Source organism: Corvus moneduloides, chromosome 3 (assembly GCF_009650955.1).
Source record: "Corvus moneduloides isolate bCorMon1 chromosome 3, bCorMon1.pri, whole genome shotgun sequence".
Classification (NCBI taxonomy): domain Eukaryota; kingdom Metazoa; phylum Chordata; class Aves; order Passeriformes; family Corvidae; genus Corvus; species Corvus moneduloides.
The window spans coordinates 34054535-34066442 of NC_045478.1; the positions used below are offsets into that span (position 1 = coordinate 34054535).

General features: G+C 39.2%; 1 protein-coding gene across 3 annotated transcripts in view; it reads right to left on the reverse strand.

The window, feature by feature from the left end:
• FILIP1 (filamin A interacting protein 1) overlaps positions 1–11908 on the reverse strand; it is a 103180-nt gene that overhangs the window by 49937 nt on the left and 41335 nt on the right. For all 3 annotated transcript variants that reach the window (XM_032104841.1, XM_032104840.1, XM_032104842.1), the window contains one exon: positions 10180–10458. In XM_032104841.1, coding sequence (XP_031960732.1) covers positions 10180–10452 — 273 coding nt within the window. In that variant the 5' untranslated portion in view covers positions 10453–10458. The remainder of the gene's footprint in view (positions 1–10179; positions 10459–11908) is intronic.

An 11908-nucleotide genomic window follows, 5' to 3' on the forward strand; every position in this document is an offset into this window, starting at 1 on the left:
TATTTAATTTTATTGTGTGCTATCTTTCAGTGATAACTCAGAAAGCTCTTCTAAAATCAATACTGGAGAAGAGGCACATGATAGACCAGCTCATCCACTGCATAAATCTTCTGAAGTGGCTCCAGAAGAATTACATCAGAAGTTAATTTGGCCTCTTATGTTTGAAAAACTCCCTGCTAAAGATTGCAGAGCTGAGGAGAAGCAGCACTGAGCAATGTATTTCTTCTTCCAGCAAGCTTCGAAACAGATCAAATGAGCACTAGAAGACATCTGTCTGTTATTTCCTGCCCACATAGCTTTGTTCTGCTTTATTGCCAGAGCGCTCCATGGATGATGTCACTTTTTTTCTGAAGAAAACAGGCCACCAGAGCCTTTCACTGACATAATTAATTATCTGTAGCCTGGGCCACAGCCAGCAAAATTCCCATGGCAAGGCCCTGAGAAGTATTAACTCCACACTGCTTGACGTTTTCAGAATTATTATGGTCTGGGATACCCTGTCTTGTCTTTTCACACTGAAAGAGTGCTTTGCTTGATATTATCAAGCCGTGGGGCAGTTACTGCAGCAGATAGAATTACAGTGTCATGATCCAGTCAGCACAGAGACACCAAGGCGAGGGGTCCACTGTTAAGTTAAGTGCGCGAATCTGCATGTTGGGATGTGTTCTATATGCTCCAGCAATGCTTCACAATGGCTTAACCCACTGTTTTGGGTTTGCTGTATCCAGTCATAAAGATTTTGTCTCAATCAACATTACCTGTGTAATATTTTTCACATGACCTGAAGCCCAGCAGCAAGCAGAAATCACAGATTGATCCAACTAGCCATCAAGTTGCCATGCTCCTTTTGTAACCAGAACTTATTTTGTGATCAGTTAGCAGCTCTTTAAGAGGAAAAAGAAGTGACTAATGAAAGGGCAATAAGAGAAAAAGCATTTCTTTTCCTCTTTCTTCTGTTATAATCTGGCCCTATTAACAAGTCTAGACCAAGACACAAGTGATCCATGGATCATGGACCTCTTTCCTGTGCTTCACACAGAAAATTAACCCCACCATGCTCCAATTTCCATTCCATAAGGAAATAATATTTCTCATGAATGAGATTTAATTCCCAGGTATATACAAGATCTAGATATGCTATGAATACTACAAAAAATATGGCACTCTAACATCAATATAATTGTTTTCCTATTAATTTTTCCCCATTTGTTATATTCTTTTATTTCCTCCAGGTTCATGCTCTTCTATACTATCATCCAATTTGTTGAAATCCGTTGGAAACTAAAAAGTATCTTCATTAGACATGCAACTCATCTTGTCTAAATTGCTCTTTGCAAGTGCTACATTGATGGTATAAGGAACAGAAGCATCTGAAATTAGGTGCTCTGACCTGAATTTCAGGGATGTACTTGAAGCTACTGCTGTGAGTACCCTGTCTCCAAGAGGAACAAATGAGCCCAGGCATTTTTTTTCCACAGTGATCTTGCTGCCTTCTGGCAGCAACAAGCACACAAGGAGCAGGATGGAGCAAGACAAGCTGGAGCCAGCAGGGCTGTATCCACCAGGATGATGAAATCAGAGGCAATCCTTCTGCCTCCTTTGTGGAGACAGGAGCATGTGGGACACTAACAGACCTAAGTGTGTGTACATGTGTAATAAACTGTATACACAACTTTCTCTCTTGTCCAAGCATTTTGTTGGCTTCAACAAGATGTTTTTGAGTACTCTGTGCTACACAATGTGCATCCAAATTACTGGTGGCTGATGAACAGGCAAGAACAGTAGGACTGCATTACTGCAAGCACTCACCAGCGTAGCCAATTATTTAAACGGAGGAGTCGTCAGAGGAAACAAGAGAAGTGGCACAAACTCTTGGTGTGAAGCAACTAGAGAGGGTGGGCAATGAAAGGCACAGAGTGAGAGCTCCCAGCCATGCCCACGATGCCCTCACAGCCTCCAGTAGTCTCCAAAATCCCCCTGATACCCCCCAGTGTCTATCCTTCCCTTTGCCCTCCCCAAGCCCCAGCTGGACATCCTTTCCCCTCTCCATCCTCCCACTGCATTTCCAGGAATGACTCTGCAGCCCTTCAAAAAGATATTTTACCTGAACTGCTGAGATTGCCTGAGCCAATACAGGAGAATTGGGGTTTCATTATGAGGCCACATCAGTATTTCTCTTTCTAACTTGTTTAAACTTGAAGGTGACAAATGTCTGGAAGTTACCATGGAACTGTGAGTTAGTTCAGTTCCACTCATTTTTCTGATATGGAAGAATTTATGCTGGTTTTTTGCAAAGAAAACCAATAATTTCCAGGATAAGAAAGACGTCACTTGGAAAATCCAAACCCTTCCTGTCTCAGGAAAGGACTTCCCTTCATAGTGCCTCCCTCAGTAGTGCATCATTTTGGGTGTCACATCTGCACAACCCTCTGAAATAAGTCACTGAGTTCACTTTATTTTGGACATCATGCAAAATTCTGCACTCAAGCCAGCAATTTTGTAAGATGTGGCAAGACACGGGATGTTCAGTAGGACCCACAGTTTTCTATGTGAAAATCTTACATTTCTTTCTCTTTAGTCAACCAATAGGTGGAGCCTTTAACCCTAGAAACAAGACACTTTCTCTGCCGTGTTGGCACAATTATTATGTAAAGACTTGTATTTGCTTTTATTAAAGCTTATTTTGGGAGAAAAATAATCTGTCTGGACTCAAGACCTTATCTGATCCTCAGCTAGAGAATGAGAGACAAAAACTTAATAAATACACAACTGGGGCAGCAAGTTAATAAAAACAGATTCATCTACCACTGCAACGTTAAATTAACAACTGGTGACTCAGAGTACTGGACAGCATTATGACACATAAGACATATGCTCATTGCAAGCTCTCCAAAGAATCCCAGATATTTTAAAGCCAGAGAGATCATGCATTTAACATAGATTGCAAAAGGATTGGCCATGTGCTCTCTCACAGAGTGAACCTTCTCTTAAGAAAAATGAGAAAGATGCAAACTTTTTCATTACTGTTGCACTGAGTATACAATATCTATTAAGTGTAAATAAAAAGAAAAATAAATAATCAACTTATATCAGTTATTTAAAATTAATTTTTAAATCTTGCAAGAGAGGATCAGTTTGGAACAAGACCAAAACTTTAAAAAGGTGGTTGTGGGAAATTATGTGGTTTTGAACAGAAGACTTAGAATTTTTGGAAAAAAACCCCAAGCTATTCAAACTCTTCCTTCCATTCTAGATAAGATGTTCAGTGGGTCAGAGACACTTGCCAATTATTCCTCTCTCTTCTGATCCTTCAAGCCTAACTAACACAATAGATGTAGCTCTGTTAAGTACAGCTCAGGCATTAATAGAGAAGGATGTTTTTGTGAAGTGTCTGTGAAAGAGGTCTTCAGGCTACAGCTGTCCAATGACAGTGATATTTTATTGAGGATTATTACTTTGAAAAACATGTAATTCTAAGGCAATTTTGGTACCAAAGAGATGGATGGCTATCACCACTAAGGTTGATAGTACCTCTGCCCTTAATTTCAGAGGGAGCTGGAAATTGCCTAAACAGCACAATTTAACTATATTTCAGTATACTGTCTTACCTTTTTTTTTTTTTTTTCCTCTCATAAAACAGCTGGGTTCTGTTTTATGATTTTGGGACTTGCTAGACAAGTTCTTCTTTCCTCCTATGGTATGTTCTGCCCTTTGCACAGCAGTGAATGTAAGCTACAGAAAATAAACCATACTATTCTGGACAAAATTAATCTCTGGTTATAAATTATTCAATAAAAATAAGAGAGCATCTGTGGTCTGAAAACATTTTTTTGTGTGTGTGCTGCTAAAGAATTCTTCACCAGGAAAACACAAACAAACCAGGGGTCAGTAAGAGAGGAGAGAATTTTTTAACTCATTGTACTGATATGCCAGACTGATATTTTTAGGGTTTGTTTTTAGGCTCTTATTTTGCTACACTGTGGATACCATCTTTCCCTTCATTTTCTTGCCTTTTTTATGCCCACTTTCTGTGTCTCTAACTTGGCTCCATTTATCTCTGTTGTATTCCCCTTTTGCTTACACTCTTTTTCTTCTATTGCCCAGCCTCTTTCCCCTCATTCCATTCTCCTTAAGTCACCCCTCCCTCCTCACGTTAACCCTATCTTCTCTTTTTCCCTGTAGCTCTGTACATGCCAAGGTTTTTTCTCTTGGGGAATTTGTATTTCATCTGTATGATATGGTCATAAGTCCTAAACTATTTCAATTCAATCAACAAGACTTCACAGATACCTTACATGCACTTTTCCCTGGTGTTACCTATTCTTTCTGCCTTGGCTCATCTGCAGCTTGCTAATCTCTGCTATTTTGCTAATGACCATTTGGAAACTCCTTCTTGTCACTGCTTTCTCTGGTGCCAAGGCAACTTGCCCCAGCTTTCTCTTCTGATTCTGGTACTGGGCACAAGAAACACATCTGTCTTCTACCCACCTATCTATCCCATATTCCTTGCTTGAGCTTTCAGGCAGATCCATATTTATTAATATTAATGCAAGAGTATTAGAAAAGGCACTGAAGAAAAATATAGAAGTTTGTACAGTGTTTTTAACTAAACAACAACTAGGTGCCTCCAACAATGTTGTTACAACATCTTGGAAAAGTCAATACAAAAGCAGTTTGAGGCATTACATGCAGCAAGAGGAAAAAAGAGACAGAAAGAAAAACATTGCAACAGCTACACAGTCAAGTTCTCTTGCTTGTACTAGTCAGACTGGCAAGTGATGGGAAGGCCAAGTAATGCCATGTCTTAAGAGAAAGGCAAATATTAAACCAAATGCACAAGGCACCAGTGAGCTCTCTCCTTCAGCAAGCATCATGTGCAGTTCCAGCTACAGACACTCAGAAAGGTGAACCCAGGGTGTGACTGCTGCTGGTCAAGGGGTGATGGAAGGCATGCAGAGTCTATTTTCCTAGAGGAAACTGGAAGGATGTGGTATGGCTAGCACAGCAAAAACAAAGGCTCAGAGGATGCAAGACTGCTGTCTACAAACACATCAGGCAGTAAAGACAGGAGGGAGAGATGTGGGCTTTCAAAACAGGATCACTGCATAGCAGAGTTTCATAAAGGTTTCACTATATATAATTAAAATTGCATTAGAAATTAAAGGGGGAAGTTATCTAAACATTAAAGCTTTTCAGTTCTGGAACTATTTTCCAATAGGAGTAGTCAAAGTAAACAACTCACTTCATCTTAAAACACAGCTTACTAAGTTAACAACAAAGGTTGAATGGAGTGCTTGCCTAAAAAATTACATGCTGGGACTTGATATACAGTTTATCTTCTACAATTTTATCTCCAGAATTCTCAGGTCAGTCAATGCATCTGCAGTACAAGGATGAGGAAAGCCTGGGTTGGGAAGTGACAAATGGTAGAATAAGAAAAAAGGTCACAACTAGAGAAATAAAGAGGGGAAGAAAAGTGAATAGGGAAATTTAGATCTTAGGAAAAAGAACGTAACAGGGTGATTATAGAATAAAATGTATTTTTTAATATGTAGCCATGCAAAAGGGAAAAAAAGTAGAAAGCAGAAAGATGGAAACAGTAAAGAATTTTCCTTTCCTTTACATTTACAAAGCATAGTTTTCTGATAGAAAGACAGTAAAATACTAAAATACCTTTAAAAATTGTTAAAATGCAATGGCTAGTTTATCACCTATATCCATGTGAGTTACTTGACTTTAAGAGAGAGGATTTTCCTCGTGGCAGGATGTGCAGCCACTCATACCTAAGTGTTTCATAAGGACCTTACCAGAGAGAACAAAACAGAGTCCTCTGGTAACGTTTCCCTGATCCACCCAGCTGGAGAAGAAAGTCTTGAAAGTGAGCTCCTCCTGTCTCTGTTGGATGAGAGAACTCCTTCCCCCAGCCTCCCATACCTGCCCTACAACAATTGCTCTGGCACCTCGTGTGAGCACTCAAATTAACCCTTAAATGCAGTCTTGAATAAATACTGATAAGGAATGGACTTCTTTGACAGCAGAGTCACTTGGTCTCTCCCTTTGAAGGAGGGATGCTATATAAATAGGTTTACCTCTGAATATCTTCTACACAGTGTTTCCCTTCAAATATCAAACCAAAGCAAGTGTTATATTTGACCATTTGGAAGTCAGGACTTGTCAGAAATTGTGTCTTGTGATTAATTTATGTATCTCTTGTATATTAACCTTACTGTTCCCCAAGACATCACATTTCACATATTGCCCATCTGCACCTTCAGGTCTGCAACAGAGGAAATGTGCAGCTGACACCTAAACATGTATTTCCTTTACACCCCATTGCTGCATGGCTCTGAGGAGCTCTGCTCCTCGACAGTGCCAGGCTCTCAGGAAACATTTCCCTCAGCCCTAAAGCATGCAAGGGTCCTCAACAGGAGTGGGGGGCTGAGCTGCAGGGGATGAATGCCATGTTGGCACAGGAGAAACACAGTAAAACACGGACTATAATAAAGGCCTTGAGCAGAAAAGTTGCTCCTTTTTAAATTGGTGTGAAATATATAGGAAACTGTCTCCCAACCTTCAAATGTCCTCCAGCAATAGGCACAGAATCCGGATAAGAAATTATTTTTCTTGAAAAACCTAATGATTTGTAGTGGGATGCTGTCTTTATAAATATACTTTTATTACTGTGGTTTTTTTCCCAAACATGCAATAAAAGAGTGAATCGTAAACATGTAGGAATACTGCTCCTCATTTCCTTTCGGGCCCCTAATCAGGAAATGTTGAAAATCAGTGCTGGTATTGCTGAAGATTAATGGCTGCTGCTCAGAAACCATACAGAAAAGGAACATATTCCTGCCAGGACAAATACATAGGCCATTGGACAAAAATCTGTGAACCACAGATAGGATTATATCATCATTGTAAAGATCCATACTGCCTGTCTTGCTCTGCAATTAATAATATTCACATGTGGGTTTGACTGAAATCACTGTAACAACCAGACAAATTAATGTCATGCCTTCATGGTCTAATTTATTCTACTGGTATTTGAAGTTTTCTTTTCAAATCAGCTTTGCAGTATTTAAAAATTGAAGTTTTTTCCAGGGATAAGAAGCAATCCTTCGTGGATTTTTTGCTACTATATGTTCAATATGGATTTAAAGACCATGTAATCACTACTTTTTCATATGAGCAGTTAGATCTCACAAGAGAAAATATACTCCACTGAGCTATAAGGCCATTAAAATAAGCCCCTGTCATCAGTTCATTTGCTTCCCACTCTCCCTCAGAGAGGCCATACTTAAGAGTTCTCCTGCCATGTACGTTGGGACACATTCTCATCACCGCAGCTTCTGTATACTTTTTCTTCTCTTTTGTTTTCTTACAAAATAAGGCATAGGCTGCGGTGACCTCAGATGTTTATGGAAAGCTTCCCTTCTCTGTATTCAGTAAATGCACAGAGTCCAGCCAGGAAACATGAAGACAGGTAGAGACAGAAACTAAAGCACAAGCAAGCTACCTGAGAGTATTATAATTTTAAAAACCAATCAAGTTTAAAATTATGACAAAAATATTGCCAGGGCATCTCTCCATGATTTTCTGGCAGGTTTGCCTTCAAAATGAAGAGCTGGGGCATCAAGTCATAAAGTAAGTGCTCAATATTGATACCAAGAGCAATGTGGTGTGAGTCTATGTCACCAGATGATGTGAACAGTGAAAAAAGCACGTGATGCATATGAATACATTACCAGTTTACCCTGCTAACCCCATGGTTGTCATGACCAGGTTACCTCCTGTGGCTTAGCTCACTGTTTGAGGGTTACAAGGCAGTGCCACCCTGGTGGTACAGGCATAAGATGCTCCCTGCTCATGACTGAGTAAACAGTCATGGTATTTTATCCCATTTTTTTGTTCAGAAAATAATGGATCTCCCTACAGGTACAGCCTGATGTTATTCTCAAAACAAAATCTTCTTACATATGCCTAGATAATGTTTGCTTTGCCAGTATTGAAATGACTTCAAAATAAACCCACAGTTTGATTTGTCAGTCCAACAAAAAGCCAGCTAGCCACCAGAGATGTCTGAACAGATCTGAAAATAAAAAGCCATGAAATGACTCAGTGCATTAGGTCACTGTGACAGCCAGGAGGTAATACCAGAGTATTTACTTTGGCTGGAGTCTTCCTTGGCTCATCTTCATTTGTAGTGTTAAAGCCAGGCTCTTCATCTAAAGCCAAAGTGCTGTAGCTTGCCCACTTCAGAAATGGGTCAACACAGGTACCAGGGAAATAACTAAAATGGGGGGTCTTGAAATGAAATTAAAAACCCCTGTGGATTAAAAATAATTACTCTCATCCCTGCCTGGCTGCAAGGAGCAGAAAAACAGATGCACTCTACAGCTACCAGTGTGGTTGTCCTCACAACCTCCTGTCATGCCAGGAAGCTTTAGCAGTCCTTAACATCTCCTTGGGGCCTGTATATATGAAAACCTCTAAAAGTATTGTCCAGAACCTATCCCCATCATCCCCAGAGGGATAATGAGAACACAGGGAGCTCTTCAAAGGTTGTGTAACTACCCCACAAAGTATGGTGAAGAACAGGAGAATTACTCAAACAATAAAGACCACATTTATTGCCACACAGGAAACATTAGTGACTTTCTTCACCTCCCCTTTCCAGACCACAAAGGTGACTTCAGGGTAAATCTTTCTGAACAACATGAGCATGATACATTTCTATTGAGGTTTGGCTCTGTTCACCACAGAAGCTGCACGCTAGCTCCATCTCTAAGGAAATTATATACACAAGTTTTTGAATAAAGTAAAATGAAGCACTATAAAAATGGTTACTTTTCTCTAGTGATAATTTCTTTTTTCCTTTGCAAAATTGCATTCAACAGATTTTCTTCCTTTTTTTTTTCCTGCAGCTTTTCATTGGAAAATGACTGTTCTCTGACAAAATTATTTCTTTTGAATGCATACTTCTTGTAACTTGAGAGTAGTTTCTGACAAACTAGAGGTGAATTATGTGCAGAAAAAGTGATACTTAATGATACTTAGTGAGATGGAATCTCAGAGTTACAGTAATGGTGACTCGTGTACCAAAGAAATTAACAGAACAATTGCTTCTTGTATTCAGATAAGATGGTAACAAGTTCAACATTAAAGTAATAATGTTATGAATGTGGGTTTCAGGGGAAAAGCAAAGCCTTATATGAAAAGCTAAATGGCAATGGTTAATTAGAATAAAGGGATTAAGATAAAATGTTTTCAGACAGGTCGGGTAGCTTTTTTCTGCTTGTCTGTAGGTTCAGTGAAAAAGATCACTAAAGTACAACCAAAAGAAGGTATGAATTTGACAAGCAGTCCTGCTACAAAAGAGGATAAGTTATGAAAAGCCACAAGTCTTCATACTGACTTTTTGAAATACCATGTTTCAACTTCTTACTTTGAAATTTTTTGAAGGCTGACACTACTGAGAGTTCAATGATTTATTAGCATTAAAGGGAATCTCAAAACTGGATGGACATTCAGGGACAAGTTAAGTGCAGAATCAGGCTGACAGCCATCAAGGACTTACTACTGGGCTGAATTAACATGCAAACTGGAACAACTGAGAATGCTTTCAAGCAAGCACTGCTCCAGGAAATCAAACTAATGGATCTTTGAAAGGCAAGGAATGTGCAGAGCACTGAACTCCAGAAATCAGACAGGACAGGCAGAGCTTTGGCTGAGCCATCAGTAACATCTAAATATGCAGAAGTTCCAGAAGACATCTGAAGTCCATTTTCAGTATTCCCGACTTGCAGACTTGCCTCTTGTATATTTTCAGTAATGATTGTAATTACATTACCTGTATTTACTTGTCTTCCTCCCTCCCTTCTTCCCACCCACCACCGATTCCCCTATGGCTGTTTTCAGCCTCACCTGCAGATCTCCATTTGTTTCTCAGGTGTTTCTTTGAGAGGTGTTTATAATTTGTTTTGCTTTGGTAGCTGCAGTGGTAAGTAAAGCACTACTTAAAACGATGACTGTTAAACACCAACTACCACTGCTCTCTCCCTGTGGTCCTTTGCCTTAAATATGCATGTCCCTGCCCTCTGAGTTGAGCCCTGTGCTCTTTGGACAACCTAAAAATAGATAGGTACATAGAAAATATGGTTTAGAAGATGCTTCATTTACCTGCAATTCTCCTTCCATTATACTGAGTAGTTTTATCAAGTCTTCTTTAGAAAGCTCTATGGACTTCTTGTTCTTTCGCTCACTAGGACCAGGTGATTTTGAGTGCCGTTTGACAGTTGCTGAAACCATGACCTCATCTTCCTTCCGATGAGGTTTGTTCTTTTTCTTGGCATCCTCCTGAAGTTTTTCATTCTCTGCATGGCTGATGACAGGCTTGGAGCTGGAGAAGTGCCCGTTAGACGAGCTTTCTCCACCTTGGTTTCGGGATCTCATCCCTGCCTAGAAAGAAACAAACATAAAGATGCATTTATAAACAAAATTACTTAGAAAAAAAAAAAAAAAAAAAAGCCACAGTGGAAATACTGCCTTTGGTAAGAACAACAGTCTTCCAAAAACTTAAAAATACTGTCATGCTCAAGAGACTGTGGTAGAAAGCTCAACCATTTCAACAACTCTGTGTGTGGCAGAAAAAAAGTCCTAAGGTAAGGTTAGCCATCTTTTTCAGCAAGCCAAATGCTGATTAAATGTATGCAACTTAGAAGTGATGCAGGAAAATGATAAATAACATGTTCCAGCGTTTCCTTTTGTTCAGATGACATTTTGATCATTCACAATTCAACACTACAAAACAAAGCAGGCTGTCAAATAGATCCTATTTTAACACGTGGCTTACTTGGGAAACAAAAATGAAATTAAATTTTAGAAAAGCATATTCCTGGAGTATAAATCTCTATGAAAGTGGAGTGCCAATGCATTACAAATGTCAGTCTGCATTTTCCCTGAATTAAGCAATGATTTTATTGCAGATAACCAAGAAAAATGAGGAATGCAGAGTAAATCAGGTGGCAAATACTGCACAAGATTATTAGACAGTAAGTGCCATAAAAGAAAGTTGAAAAGACGTTTGAAAAATGAGCACAAAGGGTATGAAATCACTGACAGGTAAATGGGCAAGATCAACACACTCTTTCCAGAAGATTCAGGGTTTCTCCAAAATGTCAGGTCATGGTTATTCAATGCTTACATTTCTGTCCTCTTAAACACCTACACTGAGGCTTAGACAAGAGCAGTAAATGTTCCTTAGCTCCGTCACTTGACCTACTGTATTGCTAAATTTTTATAGCAATAAATCTAATGAAAAATAGTCTACTGCTTCCAAGTATTTCCTCTCATTTAAATTAATCTCTGGATTTAGTCTGCAGTTTGTTCATTAGTCAAACAGATGCTTCTCAACATCAATAACATCACACACTCTTCTGATAAGGAGCTCAGAGAAGCAGTTCACTAGTGATAGAACAAAACCTAAAATACATTGACTAATCATCTTTGCTAAATTACACTGGGTCTGCAATGGCTTGACTCAGGCCAGCATTATAAATCTCCTGCTCACAATTAGCCTTGCACTTTTGTAGTTTCACACTCAGCATGAAGATTGTCTTTTTATTATGACTGGTTACTCATGTCTTCATTAATTCAGTGGAATTCATTCAGCAGTGTAAATAGGGAGAGGATTAGACCCCATATTTTGGAGTGAGAGAGTTTCACAAAGAGATTCCTTGCATTGTAGGTCTGCTCTTATCCAAACAATATGTGATACAGGTACACAATGGCCTTTAGTTTCCTGAATGCTTATGCAGTGTGTTTTTCATCAAACAGTTTGGATTAAATACATGAATTACACTTTCTAAAAACAGGTCTCCATTATAAGCATGAACAATACCTGAGAACC